This window comes from Eleutherodactylus coqui, chromosome 1, assembly GCF_035609145.1.
Source record: "Eleutherodactylus coqui strain aEleCoq1 chromosome 1, aEleCoq1.hap1, whole genome shotgun sequence".
NCBI lineage: Eukaryota > Metazoa > Chordata > Amphibia > Anura > Eleutherodactylidae > Eleutherodactylus > Eleutherodactylus coqui.
Window position 1 is genome coordinate 410400173 of NC_089837.1, and position 22920 is coordinate 410423092.

The window sequence follows — 22920 nt, forward strand, 5'->3', positions numbered from 1 at the left end:
TGATTTTGGCCAGCGCATGGCTATGTGTCATAGAGTGCGGCTGCAGTTTTTGGCCGCTGCTCGGCCGGTATCTTCCTCTGCAGCCCCGTCGCGGCCACCGCTAGGTTGGTGTGGGACCTGTGCATTTTTTTTCCACTGTGCGTTAACTTACTGTTGTCGCCACTGGCCAGCATGCGTAGCCCACTGCATGTGCAGCTTACTGTGATACCTTCCGTATAGAAAGAGTACTCGAAAGTCTCTGAATCACCCCTCACGTCTACTCCGAACCGGATTGAGCCTTGCCCCTCCTGCAGCATCTCCAATTATAGAAGAGCCGCAGGCCAGAGCCGTCCACGAACGCATGCTATGTGCGCTCTCGCCACAGACTACAGTGACGTTCAGTCAGAGCATCTCATCTTCCGCACAGTCCGGTGGATGTATAGTGGCGATTCTGGGTCCCAACTCCGACAGCGAGCTGGGGGGCTACAGATACATCTATAGAGCGCCCCTCCAGTCAGCTCTATGACATGCCGATCTGCTATGAGCCGCTTTGTTTGGCCGGTCTCGGAACTACAAGCCACCTTGTTTTTGTTTTTTCTAGGAATCTGGACTGCTAGTTCTATCAAACGCGTCCGTTCGGACGTGGGTAGCCTACAGGCATGATACCAGTTGAGAAAGAGTGCCCCGCTGCCCCCGATATGTGCAGAACCGCCCATGTTGCTCCTATATTGTGGATGGGCAGATGCGGTCCACAAGGAGGACTCTGTAATTCAGAGCAGTCTCTAATTTAGCTACTGGAGCATTTGCCACGGGTCACATAAGGAAGTTCACACGTCCAACGGAGTTAAGTTGGACGGACCAGGGAGCACGCTGTGATCGTCCTGTGTTATTGCTTGCAGGAGACCGTGAGACATTTTATACTTGTACTGTTGGCAATCCTTGGGGTTCGTCCCTTTCGGCTACTGCAGTTACCCTTAAAAGGACCAGCGAGATTCCCGTACCGGTGTACCCTGCCGCCAGTTCCTCCGTCACATGGTCTCCTTAATCGCCACAATCAAACTGCCCATGTGGCTAGCTTAGAGGCGTGCTCCTCGTCTATGTCCGAGGGGGATGTAGAGCGAGACCATTCCCCTTCCACCCAGCTGCTATCACTGGACGCCGGCATCTAATGCCCCCTGATACGAGGACTCCCTGGAGCAAGGAGATCTGTCTTTTACGTGATCTATCATGCAATAATTCCCAGGAAGGCAGCATGTCCATTCGGGTTCGACCGCCTGGTTGACTGAGACGGCAGGGGGAATTGAAACAGTCGCTGCTGAAGCCTGCCGAGATGAGATGCAATTTTGTGTTAGTGAGCACAGGCGTATAACTTGGTTCTGCCTGTAGCTTGTCCAGAACCTTCCGGTCTCAGGTCTGACATGACGTTGGCACAATACTGCGCACAGTGTCACTGGGTAGTATTGGCGTGAGATGAGCAGCCCAGGGGAAGTTGCCTCAGGCAGAGCTTACCCAGTGCAAGACAACTGACGGAACCCAGCGGGGACTTCTGTATCAGCGCTTCTCCTAGGCAGTAGCAGCAGCTGTGTTCACACACATCTAAGTGGAGGAGAGAGCAGGTGAAGAATTACAGGCAGAGATGGGAGGGGGGGAACAACCTAGCACCATCCAGCACCAAGACATGAGAGGGGAGAATGGCCTTGAAGTGCATGGGCCTTCCTCCCAGGCTTCCTGCGCCCACTCACCCCCTTTCTAACCCCTCCTGGGTTCAGGAGGGTGCCGCCATACACACCAGGTGCGAGGGCCTGCCAAGACACCTCGCCCCGGCTGACTAAGAAGAAGAAAAAAATAAGTAGCCCCAAAAAGCCTGGGCCTAAATTTACAGCCACGCTCGCCAACAGTTGCTCCAGGGTGGGGAACACCATAGCTGGCAGGCATGGATGTATTGCACAAAGGCATGATTTCAATGAGAGCCGTGCCTGCAGTTACAAGTGCCGGCCACTACATGGGAAGTTGGCGCGGAGACTTTCGCTGCTTCTACTCTGACCTGTGTATTTGTGGTGCTGACAGCATGTGTCTGCTCAGCTGATCGGTCGGGGTCTCGAGCAACAGACCCCAGCCAATCAACTATTGATGACCTATCCTGATGATTCACCCTGGAAAACCCTTTAATCCCCTCCAGTCTTTTATTTCCTATTGCAGGGTGTATCTGTCTGGGACAGGATAGGTTTCTTCTGCGCTGGCTACCATGATCAGCTTTCCACGCCTTCGTGTTATGCAGTGACTGCTCGGCCACTGCCCGTCCTGTGGTGCAGTGGGTTGTTTCATGTGCTGTGGGGTACTTCCGCTCCCTCACTGCTCTCTCCTGGAATCGCTTCGTTAAGTGGAGAGGAGAACTTGCTTTTTTTACGATTTCCTCCCCCCCCCCCCCCATATCAACGTAGCTGTATGAGGGCTTGTTTTTTGTGGGATGAGTTGTTTTTCAGTACATTATGGTATGGTAAATACTACCACTAAAAAATACATTTATAAAAGTTCGAAGCGGAGTAAAACGAAGAAAAAAACTATACGAAATTCCGCAGTCTTTCAGTGCGTCTTGTTTCTGCGGGACACAAATTGCAACAAAAATGACATGACTATTCTATGGGTCAGTACGATTAGTACGATACCAAACTTATGTAGTGTTTTTTTTGGGGGGGGGCGGGGGATTTTTTTGTTTTTTGCTTTAGTATTTTTTTTTTATTTTTATTTTTTTCCAAGGACAAAAAAAAAATTCTGCTATCTTTTGCACGCAGTAATTTTATTTTTCCATCCACATAGTTGTACAAGGGCTCATTTCTTGTGGGCCATCCTGTAGTTTGTGGTGGCACCATGTTTGGAATACAAATTTATTTTTTTTAATTGCATTTTTTTTTCTAGTAGACTGACCAAAAAGTGTGTGTGTGTGTGTGTATATATATATATATATATATATATGTATATATATATATATATATGTATATATATATATATATATATATATGTGTGTGTGTGTGTGTGTGTATATATATATATATATATATATATATATATATATATATATATATATATATATATATGTGTGTGTATGTATATATGTGTATATAGATATATATATCTCCTTTTTTTTTTGGCAATATTCACTATGCGGGGTAAATAATGCATTACCTCGATAGATTGGACTTTTACGGATGCAGCCATACTATACGTGTTTTTTCTTTTTTATATTTTGATTCATTTATTTAATCTAACAAATGACCTGTAAAAACAATAACAGTTAATTACTGGTGGATGATCCGCAGTGTTTACGCCACGTGGAAACATACCCTATATGTTACATAAACCTACCCTTATAGTGTTCAGCATGCGGTGTGTAACAGTGATTATAAAAGAGTTGTGCAGTCACTTTTGTTTTTATTAAGCAAGGTTAATGGCGGGATTGCTGGATTAATTGTTTTGGCATATTTCCAAAAAATACAATACAACGGCAATTGGATTACATTCTAAAAAAACAGATATCATATGAGAATTCAGCGCACTAAAGTTATTATGAGCTGCCTATCTGCTTATCTGTTGAAAAAAAAATTGTGTTGCAGTTTAATGATCGTAGCTAGGCAAAATCCCGGTAATGAAAATGTTAGAGAACTGTGTCGTCTTTCCATGCTTTTAAACATTCCTTTATGTCATTAAACAGGGAAAATAATAGAAAAAGAAGTAACTCTGACAGGGAGGGCACGTCTGTCACAACTTTTCGATCAGGAGGCCAGGAGCAGAAACCAGATGTTGATACAACTTCCGGTCGTCTGAGTGGAAGCAAAGCGCAGAGTTCAAAGAATGTTAGGTAAGAAGAAAATCATTTATGGGGGACCTTATTAAAAGCGGTGTTTAATATATCCGATCTGTGGGCACTATGTTATAGAGCCGCTGTGCAGACTGATATACTGAATCCTTCCCATAAAACTGTCTTATCTTTTAAAAGTGGGCATACATACAACCAGAGTGACCAGGTATTAAAACATATAAATGACAAGTTCTACTTTTCTCCTAAAACTACATATCAATCTGCTCACAGATGAGATGACATGATGGGTTCCCTGTCATGTCATATTTAATCTTCTACAAATGTTTTTCATTCTGTCATATGTTTCAATAATTCATATTCTAGGATTAGGGAAGACCGAAAGAAAGATGACCGTTCTCGTAAAAGGGAACATGAGCGGAACTTGCCCCGGCGTGACTCTTACAGAGATAGATACAACAGGCGAAGAGGAAGAAGTCGCAGTTACAGCAGAAGTCGTAGTCGCAGTTGGAGTAAAGAAAGGCAGCGTGATCGAGACAGGGATAGAAGCCGGAGCAGAACAAGGAGTAGAACCAGGAGCAGAGGTGTGTGAATAGTGCAAATGGGAGATGGTAAAATGCCTCGGCATCGATCCTACAAGGTCTGTTAAAAGGTTGGATGTTGACTTGTAGGAAAGCTACCTTCTAATAGGTGGTGCTGCCAGGGCATTGTAACCTCTCCTATCAGCATACCAAGTTTTCCAGAGGAGCATTGCATGGTCTTCTAAGTCTCCTCATGCCTAGTAGATGGTCTCCACAAGGAGAAACTACCCTTCCCAAATCAAGACTACAAATAAGATGTGTAGCATGTATCCAATGCGAAAGTTCTGTAGAACTTGTTTGCTAGGTGACAGAGCCTATATTTCATGCTTAAATAACAAGTGGACAATCCAGTCAGAAACCCAGGGTTACTAAAATGATCTTACTTATGCATCCAAGACCTAAGCGTCACTTGCGTTATCACCTCTTTACCAAGCAGGCAATGTTCACCTTTTGTTCTTTTAGGCCGAATGCACACGGGTGGATTCTAATTGCGGAATCCCCATCGGGCGTCCGCTCGGATTTTCTGCTGTTTCAAGCGCCCATGGAATATGAGCTACCACAGGTCAATGCAGACATGCGGATTTGTATCGTGGAATCCGCGAGCGTAAAACAAATCGCAGCATGTTCTATTTTAGCGCGGGAGGGATCCATTGATCTCAATGGAAGCGTTTTTAATTGCAATTCATCTGCAATTACTTTGCAGATGTATAGCGTTTTTGTAGGTGGATGCTTGTCCCGTTGCTAGAACAAGGAGGAAGACTGGGAAGAGGCAGTGCATAGCTGTAAATACAAGGCATGCTGGATATTTAGTAGCTCAGATGCAGGATTTCCCTGCTATCTGGGATACTAATAGTTTTGAATACCAGGATAAAAACCAAAAGGAGCGGAGAAGAGTCGGCAGCCCAGGTTTATGGAAATGAATGGACATCTGGCACCCTTACAGAAAAAAACAATAACTTGGTAAGTATTGTCATCCCTTATATTTTTCAATTGCTTTGCATGACATTTGTGCATGCTGGGTTACTTTGCTGAACATTGACATACATGCTTCTTTCATTTTTTTTTTTTTTTTGTTCAGTGCAGGAAATCAAGCGGAAATGGCATAGTGCCCGCGATCCGGTTAGAAAAGAGTCTACTGCTGTGCCACACAGTGGGTCTTCGGACAAAAGAAAGCGGTGCCTTGGACCAACAATGGGAACGCGACCGTAAGTACAATGTAAAATCTGCTTTATCTTGCAATACACTTTGACCCCCATGCTTAGGGGGTTTTCCAGGAAAATACTATTGATGCCCTATCATCAGCACAGGTCATCAATAGTTATGTGACTGGCATAGCTGAGTTGTCTTTGTAATGTGGCGTGCATAGCTGAGCTGTGTCTCCCCACTCCCGACTCACATTACTTTTGTCTGTTACACACTCAGCTTTGCTATGTCTGACCTTGTTTCTCATCCCAACCCCCAACCCCATAGTCCTTAGTCTGTTCTGCGGGCCCTGTCTCTGTGCTGATTGTTCTAAATGAGCTCTACTGATAAGGGCACTAAGCTGTATTTCTTTGTCCACAGATCCAGTGATAATATGGATAGGACTGGAGTTAAGGCTAAGGAGGGAAACCGGTCAAAGGCTGTAGCTTTTCCTCTGGAGACGGTGACAGTGTCAGCAACAAGCAGCCAAGGGGCTCCATCCCAGAGGCCATCTACAGCCGGACCCATACTTCCACCCAGTAGGCCGGTAGCTCCTACAAATCTGCAGGTAGAAATGCCGCGGGAAGTACTGTCTCTACTGCAGCAGCCGGCCGCAGCGCAGGATCCTAGTGATAGCTTTGGCCAGCATGTGGCGTGTCTGATGCGCCGGCTGCCAGAAAACCGCCAATTAAAAACGCAGAACTATATTCTGTATCTGTTGGAGATGGCAACACCTCCCAATTGTCCCACTGAGCTGGAGTGTCTCATAGAAAATTATAAACACCAGCAGACCCAGTGTGAATTGGGCAGCATCCAGATGCCGCCACCACAATACCTGCAGCACAGGAGCTATATGCAAAGCAGCTCTTATTTGGAAGCCCTGAATACAGTATACGCTCGTATTGGACAGGCTTACGTAGCACAGAGTGCACTACGCCGAGCGCCAGGTTACACCTGGCAAGAGAGCGTGTGCGGGGGGACAGAACACAGGCAAACTGCTATACCATATACCTCCCAAAGTGCTGAAACCATTCCAAGGATTCAGAACATGTAGTTTTCATTAATAAAAAAGTTGTGCTTACTGTTCAAAAAAAAGTTGTAACAAATTTTATAAAGTTTTATGTATGTTTGTAGAGTTTTGTTTTAATTTCTTAAATTAGTAAAGTTTATATTGCTTGAACATATCTTGTGTCATATTTTACTTTTCCGGATGCACTACACACAGGCAGTATCCACAATGGGTGCAAAGTTCTATATCCACTATTGTTATAACACCCAATTCCAGTATCCTTGTGGGAATCCAACAAGAATACTGTAAATAGGGTGTTGTAACAATAGTGGATATTGACTGTGTGTACCCATTGTGGATGTACGACTGGTTAAAAAAAAAAAAAAAGTCAACTTCTCTATTTTTTAAAGAAAAGCTCAGCCTTGAAATCATATCAATGCATATATGGATGGACATTGATTCCATATATCCCATGATACCTTCTTGGTGACCTTTGCATAAAAAATATTGAATTAGAAATTTACATATTACATATTTTTTCACAAAATGAACATATGGCGTAGTAAACAAAAATTACAACCCTGGTTTCCGCCAGCACGTAAAAGAAGACACTGCAAACTGTTTTGGTCCACAATACATTTAAATATAATGACTTCTGGTATAGGAGCACAGGGTAATGAGGTATTTGCTTATAATATGGCCAAATTTAGCGAATACACTTTTACGTCAGCTAATTTTGTGCATATTATATAAGCTCGCAATCCACGTTAAGGGTTCTCATTGTCTTGCGAATCCCTACCTAAACAAAAATAAAAAACACAACCTAAAGAAGATTTGGAATCCGGGGAAAAAAAAAAATCTAAAAGTGGTTCAGAAAGTTCTGATCCTCTCGCTTCATGCATACAGGCTGGCTGCCACGGAACTTCTCCTTGAGGAGTCAGAAAGTAGTCCATGAAGCGCTCTTTAACCTGAAGTCCTGAAGATGCAGGCCTGTTCAATTTGGTTCAGGTCCACGCCTGCAACTGTTGCGGTAGTTGTCAGTGGGTCATCCATAAATGTCCAAACCACATCATCGATCTAGGAAAGATTATGAAGAAACACGGCTGCTTTAACTAGCGAGCACGCAGTTTCGGATTTAATCTGACTGGTGCCCCGGAAAACTCGCCATTTACTGGTAAGAATTCCGAAGACGCATTCAAAAAAATGCCGAGCCTGCGTGCGTCGGTAATTAAAAACTCGTATGGTCTCCAACCCTCTGCGAGAAAATGGCCGCAGAACATAGTTTGACAGGCCAAAGCCCTCTTCTGCCACAATTACAAATGTGGCAGTTGGATCTGAAGAACCAGTAAGCAGCCATGGCTCTGACAGGGCCAGCTGGTTGGAAAGAAGCTGTTGACCCATTCTGGAATCCCTGAAGATGTGAGCATCTGCAGTGCTTCCATAGGCCCTGATATCACCCAGTACAAATCGGTCATCACTGTCGGCTACTGCCAGCAGAACGGTAGTGTTTGTAATTAAAAGATCGGGACCCTGAGCGCGGCGGCTTCTTCACACGGATGTGCCTACCTTTCAGGGCTCCGATGCAGTTAGGAAATGTACCGCTGCTTCAAATTCTGTAGCGATCTTCAACCATTGTTGCACAGAGGGAGGCAATATTACGGACCTCTTCACACACACCCAAATGACATTGCAGGTCCTCTTGACGATCCCACTGATGGTGGTATGCCCCAACAGGAACTCAAAATGCAGGGATGCAAATGAGTTCTCGGTGGCGAAGAATCTGAAATACACACACACACAAACAATTATTTAGATATTCATACAGAACGTAAGGAGAAGCATGGTAGGGAAGTCAAGATCAAGGAGCATGCAGGAAAAAAATATTAAGACATTCCTGCACAAGAGCGAAAACCATTTTAGGAAAAAGAGTATCAAGGAACACACATTTTAAGACGCTCCAAAAACAAACAGGAAAAATCTTCTAGAGAAAAAGCATCAAAACGGCAAACACAATATGGTAAGCTACTAGAACTTACTGCAGTGTGACCAGACAGTCCTCGGGTGAGACACACCACCTCATGTTAGTGTTGGCGAAGATCTGTCTGGGTCCCAACTCTTCCAGCCACTTGTGGAACGCTTCCACCGACATGCGGGTAAAGGCAGAAAACCTCTCCAGGTGGGCGCACAAACTGGCATACAGTCTTGTGAAGTGACCCTTTTCGTGATGCGACACTATAGGGTGCACCCAAGACTTCCTTTTCTTTCTTGCGGGGCTCCTCCTCCAGTGCTGTTTGCCAACGACCTTGCAAAAAGTGTGGTGGGGATCAGTCAGGCCAACAACGCAGTGTCCTGACCGGAAGGCATGTTTTCTGAAAACTGGAGCGGATCTCAACAACAGAAGGACAAAGAGAATGAAGACTTTTTATATTCGCTTTCCAAAGGGATGGGCAAGTTTCTAGGGGTTGATCTACTGTATAGGAGTGTGCTCGCGGGTTTTTTCCAGCGCCGATGATCCCTCGAATCATTGATCGCTTGCCACCATTTTTAATGACTATTCGCAGGTCTTCTACGGAAATCCGCATGCGGAATCCGCGTCAGCCATGTGCATTCAGCCCTAGGTTCAGATGTTCAGCTGTATCCTACGAGTGGAACAAGGTGCAAACTGGAAGTTCTAGATTTGGTGTATGCCGGACTCAAACGGTGCCAGATGATCATTCACTGTAATGGAGTCCATCCGGCTTCCAGCATGTTAGCTGGTATTTTCCCGGATAGAATAGCTTAGCATGCAGGGCTGTTTTGTCAGGGATTTTATGCGGGGTCTGCGTGTGAAGATTCATTCACATCATCGGAGGTTCCGTTCGAAACCTCCTTTGCTCATTTGCGCTACAAAAAAGGGATGAAATAGAAATGCTTACAGCTCTGTTTTGTCCAGTCAAATCTGGCAAAATTCTGGAAGAAAGACAGACTCTATTATAGTTGTTAATGGGGGTCCAGTCGGTTCTGTCACATGATAGTTTAGTTCGGCAAGTATTTGCCATTTTACTGTTTCCCAAATTGAGCAGAAAAACTGAAATTCTTAGTGCTGATGTAATCGAGCCCTTCAGGCCTGGAAGAGTCTTCAGTACTAGTTGTTGGCTACTACAAGTAAAATGTATACTGTTGGCCCCAAAGATATAAAAACCTCATCTAGACTAGTCCCCAGAGTCAGCTTGATGGCATATGGCTGTGTGTCTAACATCCGTCACTTGGTTTAACTTGGGGGGTGGTAAAGGGGTTTTCTGATCGCTGGTGTTCAGCCCAGCTATTGGATCACGACTGCTCTGGGTTCTGAAGTTTTGGGCACGTAGTTGATATGGATAGGCAAGTTGAGGTGGTACTGTACATGGATGAGCTAGTTATGGTTAAGAGTCATCAGTCTTTGTTTGACACTCCTCTCTCTGGCTTCTAGATGCAATGCTCAAAATCTGAAACTGTTACATGCCTGACCTTTAACTTCTCGGTGCTTTTATTATCACCGGGTTTTCATGTTAAATGTTTTAGTGTTTGTTTTTTTTGTTTTTTTAAGACAAGGATTCTGGCAAACCTAAATATAATCTGGAGCGGTTGGAGCCCTCTGATGATAGTTACCAGACTAGTTCTTCAGTGCCTCACATTGGACCAGCACATTATCCTGTACCGACTCTGAGCAGCACCATCACCGTAATCACCCCTTCACATCATGGCAATAATTCCTCAGAGAACTGGCCGGAATTCCATGAAGACCAGGTGGACCACAGCAATTATGGGAGACCTCCCATGCCCAAGAAGCGCTGCAGAGACTATGATGGTACACTATTTTAGTTTAACATCTATTGGTGTGGTGAACTGTACGGTCTGAAATATGGGCCAATTGGAAGTTCTTTATACAAATTTGATGTTGTTTGCTAACTGGTAGACTAGTACTCTGTATGTACCCTCACACATGACACACAATTGGAGAAGCTTATCCTGGATGCAAAGCAAACTGTTACCACATTTGTCATATACCATATTTTTCGCTCCAAGACACGCCTAGGTTTTAGAGGAGGAAAATGGGGAAAAAAAATTTGAACTCCCTAGACCAGGCAGTGAGGTATTAGAAGAGGGATAAAGAGCAGTAGTACTGCCTCAGAATGAAGTATGTACCACTTGTCAACCTGCCATTCAGGATCCAAGGAAAGCTGAGTGTAAATGTAATGGTGATCTTATTACTTATCACCAAGCTTTCCAGGAGCCCCGAATGCCATGTTTGACTATAGTGATGTATGTGGTATAAATGTTTGCATAACTCTGCAGCTGGCATTCAGGATCCTGGAAGAGCTCAGTGACAATATAATGATGATTCCATTAGTTGTCACTCAACGTTCCAGGATCCTGCATGGCATGTCTCATTTAGGTGAGGTATGGTGTATATATTTGTGCACAACTAGGCACCAATATACATACCGGCAGCTCTCTCCCCCCTTTGCTATGTAGCAGGCAGATAAGTGTCCATTTGCTCAGATGTCATAGTGTCCTATCTCCCTGGCTTCCTCTTGCTGTTTTACTTTCGCTCTCCCTCCTGTGATCAGGGCATGCTCTCCGCTGGGACGTTGTGGGCTGTGCAGGGTTCTTTAATCTGCATCATGCCCCAGGTGCCATTTTAAGCACTAGCTCAGCAAGTGGGGGAATGTCAAGTGTCCCATCCCAGCAGCAATGACCCGGCTACAGGTCCTCTGATCTCTGCTTTATGTCCTTCCCAACCTCATCCGAGAGCTCAGAAAAATACCAGCCTGAGGGGTGCAACTGTGGACCAAGATGTCATGATCCCCCTACAGCTGACTGATGAGGGGGTGCAGCAATTCCCTCTCATTCATCAGCTGTTTGTACCAGTGCTGGGCGCTACTTTAGAACGGACCTGTGATGTTTATCAGTCTGTGGGCTCCATAGCAGGAGCCACCCGCCCGTACAACAGCTCCATGCTGCTCCCCGCCCCGAGCAATCAGCTGTTATCAGCCGCTCTGCTGCTCCCCCAGCAATCAGTCGTTGGGCAGGCCGCTCTACTTTTCTGCTTAGTATGCGAACGGCCGGCAGCTCGGTAACAAGGATTTACGAACTGTTTCTGCTGCCGGTCAGGTCAGATTTCAGCATGTTCACTACACAGGACGCACTGACTTTTCCTCCCACTTTGTAGGGGAAAAAAGTGCGTCTTTACAGAGCGAAAAATACGGTATGTTGGTGGGAGGAGCTTTGCTTCCTAGTTCCACCGACTATAACTGATTTTATTGCAGTGCGTGTACCATATCCTCTGACAAATGGCACCTATTGGGGGTTTATGGCACTCGCTACACTGAGAAGATAAACCGAATACTTCAAAGCACTTCATTGTGGTTAGGAGGTTTTGGACATTGAAATTCAATAGGGAATGCGTATTGTTGTAATATCTGTAGTTTTGTTTAAGCTTGACATCTATATGGTCACTAATTTTTCTTTTTATCTGGTTCTCCAGAGAAAGGATTTTGTATGCGGGGCGATCTGTGTCCATTTGATCATGGCAGTGATCCTGTCGTCGTTGAAGACGTGAATCTACCTGGAATACTTCCATTCCCAGCACAGCCACCGGTTGTAGACGGACCACCCCCTCCAGGACTTCCCCCACCTCCATCAATCTTAACACCTCCCCCTGTAAATTTACGACCACCTGTACCTCCACCGGGTCCTCTTCCACCCAGCCTTCCGCCTGTTACAGGTATAGTTATAAATCTTTTCATAGGGGTGTGAATTTTTGACAGCTGTGCCATACCACTCAATTGTCCTGAAAAAGGCTCATTGTTTGTTGGGAGGGGGCAGGGCAACACCGGACCAACACATTTATGCCAGTTACTTGTGTAAATTATATCAGAAATCTACACCAGCTTCCAGCTGGCATAGATTTGTGTAGTCACACTGAGGTGCCAATATGCACCTAATATGTGATGAGGCAAATTACTCTTCCTATATTAGGTACATCATGTGCTGACGGGGATAAGAACGGGATATGAAATCTCCCCCCAACGTGTGTCTACCAGGGTAACTAGGAAAGCAGAAATCTATTTCTTCATCAGTTTTCTGCTGGGATCTGTTCCCAGGTTTCCTAAAAAGAACCTAAAAACAACTTCTCTTTCAAGGAACAGTCTATAAAAGTACTTCTCAGACATCTTAGTCTCTGCAGTTGTAAGATATCTAGTGTTCAGTGTAGTTCCGATCCACCTACATTCTAGTCATAGTGACTTTACATTTAGACACGTCCCACCCTTTTTATATATTTTTGGAATTCTCTAGGATTTTTCAACCGCGCCCACTCCCAACTGAAATGAGACTATACATTGTATCACCCATCCACTTGGTCATATTTATGGAAACGGCGGAGCTGCATGGTTTCTGTAACTTCTATTCACTTCTGTGGGAGTTACTAAACCCGTGCAGCATAGCCAGCTGAGCTGTTTCTGCAATCCCTGCCGACTCTACTGTAGCCGCATGACTAGGATACTAGAGGTAGGTATAGGTACCAGCGATGGGACCCACCTCAGAAGACGTTTATTTATCCTGTGGATATCCCATAAGCGTCTTGAGATGGAAATGCCCCTTGAACTGCTGCTGTATTCAGGTATCCCTCCTGTGCTCCCATTGGTCACGGTCTTTATGCACCTGCTGTCAGCTCTGCCTACCTTATGCTTCCAGCTAGTAACTGTCACTCCTGTTGTCATTGTATAGCGTTGCCAGTCCAGGCCTGTTGCCATGGCAGTCAGTTAATGGGCTGGCATCTATCATGGCACATCATTAAAGAAGGTGATGCACCCCATGAGTAAGAGCACCTCTTTTCTCTTCCTTATATTGCTGGTTAGTTGCCATGTGTACACATGTGGTAGACCAGCGTGTTGGCAGAGCTCCACGTTACTTCACTGACTTATGATGAAGTACTGCGTTTGTCTGCCCAAAGTTTTGCTTAATTTTTAATTCTCCAGAAAATTGTAGAACAGAGAAACTCCTTGAGGTGGAGCAATCTGTTACCAAATAGAGGGGGGACTTTAACTGAGATAGTAACAGCATTTGTTTGTCACCAAGGTTCCCTATATAGAGGGGCAGCCTGCATCTGTATAAATCACCTGCCATGTCCTCCCTATGCTGCCTGCTGACTTATTAATCACTTAGATGTGCACAGAGATTGTCTGGAGCTCAGCCTCTGAGCCTGCTTCATATGTTACACACATGGCACCTGGCAGCAGCATCTAAGTGGTTAGACAGAGAGAAAAGGGGTTCCCTCTGTCATCTGAACATCTCCTTCCCCTGTAAGAGTTGTAATGGCAGGTGAAGGCCTATTGAAGGTTTCCAGACCTGCCATCGTAGTGCCATTGACACTTGACCCTTGCTCTGGCAGGTATTGTAGGATGATGGTGCAGGAACAACTCACTGCAACACCTAAATAAAAAAACGTTTACACATTTTTTAAAAATGCTAAACTTTTATATGTAAAAACAAATAGTTAAAAACCCTTTCCAACAATATGTTACGGGCATCTAAAAAAAAAAACAAGCCGATGCAGCAATGATTACGGAAAAATAAATAGTTATGGCTCTTGGGAAACTAGATTGATACAAATTAAAATTGCCTGTGTCTTCAATGAGCTAAAAGGTAAACATTAAGTTTTTTATTAGCGGTTTGTTACCCTGTACCTAAAGGGGTTGCACCACAATTACAAGGTCTTCCCTAACCACAGGACAGGGGATAACGTATTGATCGTGGGGGTCTCATAAATGATACCCCTGCCAATTTTGAGAACTGGAGTCCTCCTCCACAGTGATGTCAGAATGAATGGGGTGATGGCTAAGCATGTGTGGTCAGCTCCCCATTCATTTCAATAGGGCTGACGGAAATCCCGTGCCCTTGCTGATCGGCGCTATCTGCTGCTCCATTGAAAGGGAATAGGGCGTTTGCATGACCAGTGATCCATTCAGTCTGCTCCTCACTGTGGGGGGTGCAGTAGTCCTGCAGTGAGGAGGATATGGGAATTTGTCCTTAAGATTGTCAGCGGTGAGATTCCCAATAATCGGCAAGTTATCCTCCAACCTGTGAAAAGTATGTGTGATAGATATTTTCATATTCTTCAGGAAAAGAAAAAAAAAAAACATTTGTGACTAAAGTGCGAATTAAAATGTGAGAACAACATGAGTGCCTTGGGGTACACAATGGAATAAATGTTTATTGCACATTATTAATAGCTTATTTAGTGTGTGTACTTCATTATTATCACTTTTATAAATTCCATGCTTACAAGTTTGTGCTTTCTACTTGTCAGGTCCTCCTCCGCCTCTTCCACCTTTACAGCCTGCTGGAATGGATGCTCCTCCAAATTCTGCCACGAGCTCTGTCCCTACTGTAGTGACTACTGGCATTCACCTTCCTCCTCCCCCGGTTGTTGCTCCGCCCCCACTTTTCTCCTCAGGTATATGAATCGTCTGCTTTGGTTTTAATACCTTCCTTCCGCATGATGCAAGGGTTTGTCATGGCAGCAAGGTACCTTCTGCAACTGGACGTACCCGTACGTCATGTGGCTAGTGCAAGATTAGAAGAGCTCTCCGGCAGTGGGAGCCGGCTGTCACTTATAGCTAACCTTCTGCTGTAACAGCGGGGTGTAGATTGCGGCATTGGAAGCATTCAGAGGGAGCGCCTTCCCTCTGTGGCATCGTCGGGCTCTCGGGATGTAATCGCAGAGAGCCCGGCTGGTTGCTATGGTAACAGGTCGCCAACTACAGGCGTCCTGTATTACCATTGCCTATGATCGCTATAACAAGCGAAATCAAGCCTTATCATAGCTGCTATGATGTAAGTCTCCCACAGGTAAACAAATGGTGTAAAAAAAAAAAAAAAAAAAAAAAAAAAAAATATATATATATATATATATATATATATATATATATATATATATATTAGTACAAGAAAGAAAAGTGTTAAAGAAACCAAACCTTTTTTGTGCTTTTTTCATATTAGCATACAAAAATAAATAAAATCCCACATATTTGCTATCGTCGTGTACGTAACAACACGTACAATTAGTTGAACACGGTTTTTATTCTGCACGGCAAAAAGCGTTTAAAAATAAAATTGCTAAAATACTGAGGCAAAATGCTAATTTTTAGCATTTTATCTCCCAGAAAACGCAATAAAAGTGATCAAAAAAGCCGTATGTACCCCAAAATGGTACCAATAAAAATTACAGCTTGTGTAGCAAAAAATAAGCCCCCACAGAGCTCCGTCCATAGAAAAATTAGTTATAGGACTTTGAAAAAAAAAATTCTAAAAAAGGGTTTTTATTGCAGAAAAGTGGAAAAACCTTAAAAAAAAAATAAGAATGTTGGCATCGTAATCGTTCTGAACCGCAGAAGTAATGTATTGTCATTTATGCTGCATGATTAATGCTGTAAAAACTACAAAAATCTATGGCAGAATTGGTGCGTTTTCTCTCCCTGCGGTCATAAAAAAAGCTAAAAATTTTACAATATAGTCTATTTACCTAAAAATGGCACCGATAAAAACTACAGTTTGCCACACAAAAAACAAGCCCTTATACGGCCGTATCGACGGAAAAATAAAGTTATGGCTTTTGGAAAATGGAGATGAAAATCCGCCAAAAATCGTTGCGTCCTTAAGCCCAAAATAGGCCATGTCCTTAAGGGGTTAATTGAAGTAATGTTCCACTTTGAAGATTTAAACGCCCTATTTGGAAACTCCAGTGTAACATATCAGTGGAAGCAATAGAAAGGTTGCATCAAAACTGGTGCAAAGGAAAAGTGGAGTAGTTGCCCACGGCAACCAGGTAAATGCTTGCTTTTTCTATAGGATATCTGAAAAATAAGAGGTGAAATGTGATTGGTTGCCATAGGTAACTACTCCAGTTTTCATACATCTCCAGTAGTTCAGTAGGACACTTTATGGGTTTAAATTAACAATGAGTTGCAGAGCGGATGTCGTGTTCTTGACTGTTATCGTCATATGGAAGGAGATGGAGTGTAATGTTGTACAAATAGAAAGTAATAACATTAGTTATGATAAACCATATTGTGATCTACTTTGACATTAGTGTAAAAAAGTGCGAATGCATATTTAACCCCTTCCCTCGGCATGACGTGAGGGTACTTCATGGGAGTGGGGTACCTCCTGCAAAATGACGTACCTTACGTCATAGGAATAGCGCGAGATCATGACAGATCTCGCGCCATCCGGCAGTGGGAGCCAGCTGTCACTGATAGCCGGCTTCTCGCTGCAACAGCGGGGGTGCATCGGAGATGCGCCCCCTGCTGTTAACCCCTTCCCTGCCACGATCTAAGTAGGCTCTTGCGATGTGATCGCAGAGAGCCCGGCCAGTTGCTATGGCAACAGGACACCAGATACCGGCGTCCTGTATTGCCAGAGCCTTTGATCGCTGATAAGAGATAAGGCATTGCAGGAGAGAAGTCCTGCAAAGCCTTACACTATGCCACCAATGATCGCTAGGATAAGAGGGACACAGATGGTGTAAAAAAAAAATCTAAATGTACAAAAATTAAAAATGTAAACACCCTTTTTATGCTTTTTCTCATATTGGCATAAAAAACCCAACAAATGCATATCTGGTATCGTCATGTGCGTAAAGACCTGTACATTAAATCGAGCATGCTTTTTATCCTGCACGGCAAAAAGCGTAAAAAAACACTAAAAAACTGAGACAAAATGCTCATTTTTAGCATTTTGCCTCCCAAAAAACACAATAAAAGTGATCGAAAAAATCTCACAATAAATAATCCCTCACAGAGCTCCGTCCATGGAAAAATAAAGTTATAGGACTTTGAATGCAGCGATTTAGGGGAAAAAAGTTTCCAAGAAAAGGGTTTTTATTACAGAAAAGTGGTAAAACCTAAAAAAGTAAGAATTTTGGTATCGTTGTAACCGTACCGGCCCGCAGAAAAACACATGTTGTCCTTTATGCTGCATAATAACACTTAAAAAAAAAAAAATCTATGGCAGAATTGATGCGTTTTCTCTCCCTACGATCATAAAAATAAATAATAAAAGTTCTACAATCTAGTCTATGTACCCAAAAATGGCACCTATAAAAACTACAGTTCGCTACGCAAAAAACAAGCCCTTATACGGCCGCATCAACGGAAATATAAAGTTCTGGCTTTTGAAAAATGGAGATGAAAATCTACCAAACATTGTTTGGTCCTCAACGCCAAAATAGGCCATGTCATTAAGGGGTTAATGCATACTGAATGGCCACTGTATTAGAGACACTTGCCTGTTCGTGATTGGAGCTTCCCTATAAGGAAATTTGATATCTGACCCCGGAGTGCAACATAAAATCTAGTTTTCCGTGGATGTGTGTTAGCGTGAATTCACATTAGAATAGGAAATTAAATGATCTAAGCAACTTTAAGCAAGGCCTGGTCATCGGTGCTAGACCGGCCGGGCCCAGTATTACACTGCCAACTTTGTATACATCCAACACCACAGAGAATGGTGAGACAAAGGAAGAACATCCATAAAAAGGGGATCTTAGCGATGTAAACAACTCGTCAACAAAAAGGGTCAGAGGGGAATAAGAAAATTACCACTAAGTACAGTGCTGGTGCTCCAGCCAAGGGCTCACGTCCGCGGGCGCATGCGTAAAACGCTGCATATCAATGACTGCATATTTCCCTGCTTCTGAGTGTGTATGCGTCTTTTTGCACAGGTATGGTTGTGTATGTAACTATGTTTCCAGAGCGTCATCCCGACGGCCCCATTACATATGGAGGTTGCCCTCTGACCCAGGTAGGGACAGGAAGAGTTTAAAAGCACCTCCCTTTCCACCCATGCTTCAGTGTCTTCCTGTCCCTACGGTGGGACAGAGGAGCAGCTCCAGAGCTGCAGGAGATAGGAAGCTGCGGAGGCAAGAAGACTTACCGCAAAGAAATACTTACCGCACGCTGTGCGGCCCCCCTGGAGGGGTAGAGGTCGGGGCCGCACACTCAAGAGTCCCTGCATCCCCGACCTGCGCTGCCGACGGAGCCGTCAGTCGCCCAGTAGCGCTGGTCTCCCTCGCGCGGATCGCATGTTCGGGCCGCCGCTGCTGTGATGGGATAGTTCCTCCTGGCAGGGGAACGGCAGCGGCGGCCTCCCTGGACCTCGGGCGCATAGCGGTGACGTCATCCGGCGTGGTGACGTCACGCGCACAACGTAGGGGGCGTGGCTACCGGCGAAAACCCGGAAATGGCGCCAAATTTGAAAATCCTCCCCATAAAAGCAGGCTAAACTCCATGGAGGTTCCTGCTGACTGCCAGACAAGTGTATGTGAGTATGTCTACCCGCGACAGCTCAGCACGTGAGGGAGAGATTGACACCCTACCAACTGTAAGTAGGCTATACGCCAAAACATGCGCAAATGGTCACTTGTACAGCGGATGCATATATGTTCCCTTTCTTGTCTCCCCTCTCCCCCACTTTCATGGGTAGATGGATAAGGAGGGTCCAAAGAAAATGGACCCGAGGAAAAAATCGAAAAAATGCGTCCTCTGCAACAAAAGGCTCGAGGAGAGCTATAAAAAACCCCTATGCGAGGAGTGAGTGTATTACCGCAAGTAATGCTCCTGAATCCAACGCTTGCACTGCTATAACAGTGAATTGCTCTGCCTTCACAGATGCACGGGGAAAATTCTCGCAGAGGAGAAAGCAGCATTCAAATCCGATATCCGCTGCATGATAAGGGAAGAGCTGCAGGCTTCCATGGCGTCCCTTCCCCAGGCCCAGCCAGGTCCGTCACGGGTCCCTAAAAGACCTAGACAGACCGAGTCGGCGAGTTCGATCTCCGGTGAATCGCTGGAGCTCCTGTCCGAAGGGGAATTAGAGGACCCACCAGTTCCCATAGAAGACGAGAAGAAATATTACTTCTCATCAAGCGACATTGCGCACCTCATCAAGGCGGTGAGGGAAACAATGCAAATTGAGGAAGATAACCCGCCGAGAACAATCCAGGATGAGATGTTTGGCGGCCTCCGATCTAGAAGAAAGATCATGTTCCCAGTCAACCAGACGCTGCAGCAAGTGATCACAGATGAATGGCAGGAACCGGAAAAAAGGATCACTGTTCCAAAAGAGATCCGAAACCGGCTCGCATTCGCTACCGAGGACGTCCGCCTGTACAGGGAAACCCCCAAGGTGGACATCCAGATCGCAAAAGTGGCCAAGAAGACCCTCTTGCCCTTCGAGGACACCTCCCAGCTATCCGATCCGATGGATAAAAAAATCGACGGATTAATGAAGAAAGCCTGGGAGGCAACATCCCTCACCATCGAGGCTAACATAGCCTCAACCTCAGTGGCTAGATCCATGGCGCTCTGGCTAAACAGGCTAGAAGCCTCCATAAAGGATCGGGCCCCCAGAGAGGAGTTGGCCAGCTGTCTCCCCCTCTTAAAAATGGCTACCGCCTTCCTGGCTGACGCATCAGCGGAAACGGTAAGATACGGGGCAAAAACCGGAGTCCTCAGCAACTCAGCGAGAAGGGCACTATGGCTGAAGACTTGGGCCGCAGACATTACATCCAAAAATAAGCTCTGCGCCATCCCCTTCCAAGGGGAATATATGTTTGGGCCCGTCCTGGACAAAATCCTGGAAAAAGTCGGCGACAAGAGTAAAACCCTGCCTGACAGACAACCTTTCAGGAAACCATCCTTCCCGAAGAGGATGCGCCAGCCTCCTCCCGAAGTTAAAGGGAAAGGGAAGACTGGAAGATGGTCGTACCCCAAGGGAGGTCGGGGTAAGGAAGTCCAACCCTCCCCTGAACAAACAGGGGGTAGATTAGCGGGCTATCTAAGCCAGTGGCAAGGGGTAACGTCTAACCCCTGGGTACTCCGAATAATCGAAGCAGGGTACCAAATTGAATTCCACTCGCTACCCCCTAGGAGATTCCTTATAACCTCCCCGGGGTCCCTACAGGAACAAGGGAACCTCATAAAAGGCGTTCAGGAACTTAAGGACCTAGGGGTCATTACACAAGTCCCCGATTACGAAAGGGGTGAGGGATTCTATTCCCCCCTATTTCTAATAAAAAAACCGAATGGTTCCATTAGGACTATATTTAATCTTAAAGCCCTAAATCAATTTATCTCGTACAAAAAATTCAAGATGGAAACAGTAAGATCCATCGTCCCACTAATAGATCGAGATAGTGTAATGTGCACCATAGATCTTAAAGATGCATATTACCATGTCCCAATAACGGCAGCCCATCACAAGTACCTGAGGTTTGCTCTGCGGGAGGGAGACAAGATCCAACATTACCAATTCACGGCCCTTCCATTCGGAATCTCCACCGCCCCTCGGGTATTCACGAAAATCGTTATAGAGATGGTAGCCTACTTCAGGCGGAATCAGATCCGCATATTTCCGTATCTGGATGACTTTTTGTTGGTGTCAAGGACGGAGAAGACCATGCGTATAGACCTATCCATGGTCTTATCCACCCTAAACAGTTTAGGGTGGATAGTTAACAAGCAGAAGTCCGACTTGAACCCTGGTACACAAAAGGTGTACCTGGGAGTATTACTAGACTCCCACATCCAGGAATCCCGGCTTCCATCATCTAGGAAGGAAGACCTCACCCAAAGAGTAAAATCCTTCTGTCAGGCTACGGCGGTTTCCATTAGAGAAACAATGAAGGTGCTGGGCATCCTGACGGCTTGCATTCAGATAGTCCCATGGGCACAGGCCCATACCCGGCAATTACAAGGATTTATCCTTGCCAACTGGGACAAACGGCAGACATCCCTGGATAAGAAGGTGAGCCTGTCCGTCCGAGTCAAAGAGTCCCTACGCTGGTGGACCTCACAGAGGAACCTAAGCAAAGGTACCTCTTGGTCACAAGAATCTACCGTACCCATCACAACAGATGCCAGCAAAACGGGATGGGGAGCCCAAGTAGCCGACCAAAATCTACAGGGGATTTGGGACCCCCAAGTAGCTAAACGCTCATCCAATTTCAGAGAACTAAGGGCAATCTGGGAAGCCCTTCAGGCGGCAGAACCCCTTATAAAAGGAAGGCATGTCAAAATCCTAACCGATAATATGACAGCTCTGTCATTTGTTCGTCACCAGGGGGGAACGCGACACCCGCACCTGCAACGACTGGCAACAGAGATACTCCGCTGGGCGGAATCCAACGTGCTGTCCCTCTCAGCGATCCACTTAAAAGGGTCCACAAACGTCGCTGCCGACTTCCTGAGCAGACAGAGCATCCATCCAGGAGAATGGGGACTGAATCAGCGAGTCTTCGACCAACTAATCTGCCAGTGGGGAGAACCGCAGATAGACCTGTTCGCCACGAAGAGAAATTCAAAGTGCCAGGACTTTTACTCGCTGAACCCCAGAGACAATCCACGCGGGGTAGACGCCCTGTCCCAAAGCTGGGACATGGACCTAGCCTACGCCTTTCCTCCCTTCCCACTGATCCCCCGCACCCTCAGGAAAATCCAAACCAGCCGGGCGTCAGTCATACTAGTTGCCCCTATGTGGGACAAAAGGCCCTGGTATCCCCTGCTAAAAGCCTTGGCGATCCAGGGTCCATTCCTACTACCAGCCGTAGAAGATCTTCTCCTCCAGGGCCCACTAACATACCCAGGGGTCGAGAAATTGAAGCTAGCAGCATGGATGCTGAAAGCATGATACTGCGTGGGAAGGGACTCTCCCATAATGTAATTACTACCCTAACAAAAAGCCGTAAACCTATCACGATAGCCATCTACGATAGGATATGGAAAAAATTCACAGAGTTCTGTAAAATAGAGCCAGGGAAAATCCCAGGAATTGACATTCCCGTAATCCTGGAATTTTTGCAGGCAGGCCTAGAAAAAGGCCTTAGTCCTAGAACCCTTAAAGTCCATACAGCAGCACTAGGGTCCTATCTAGATTTTCCCTTGGCAGAACACCGCTGGGTGCGTAGGTTTCTCAAAGGGGCAGAACGGCTTCGACCCTTTGTTAGAGAAACCTTTCCTACCTGGGACCTAAATATAGTCTTAACTAGCTTTTGCCAATCCCCCTTCGAACCCCTCTCACAACTCTCCTTGAGGCTGCTCACACTAAAAGTTACCCTTTTAGTTGCCATAACATCGGCTCGGAGAATAGGGGAATTGCAAGCATTACAATGTATTGAACCATACATGGTAATACAAGACGACAGGATTACCTTCAAACTAGACCCAGCCTTCCTTCCGAAGGTAGTGTCAAAATTTCATAGGGAGCAGACGATCACTCTGCCCTCCTTCTGTCAAAATCCCCGTAACGAGAAAGAGAGAGAATTTCATAACCTA

At 45.4% G+C, this 22920-nt stretch overlaps 1 protein-coding gene across 3 annotated transcripts in view; it reads left to right on the top strand.

The window, feature by feature from the left end:
* The window catches only part of RBM26 (RNA binding motif protein 26), a 75682-nt gene that overhangs the window by 13965 nt on the left and 38797 nt on the right, over window positions 1-22920 (top strand). For 2 of the 3 annotated variants that reach the window (XM_066580768.1, XM_066580784.1), the window contains exons 5-9: window positions 3689-3835; window positions 4160-4377; window positions 10131-10391; window positions 12072-12311; window positions 14898-15044. In XM_066580768.1, coding sequence (XP_066436865.1) covers window positions 3689-3835; window positions 4160-4377; window positions 10131-10391; window positions 12072-12311; window positions 14898-15044 — 1013 coding nt within the window. The remainder of the gene's footprint in view (window positions 1-3688; window positions 3836-4159; window positions 4378-10130; window positions 10392-12071; window positions 12312-14897; window positions 15045-22920) is intronic. The other variant, XM_066580776.1, reaches the window with a different exon arrangement.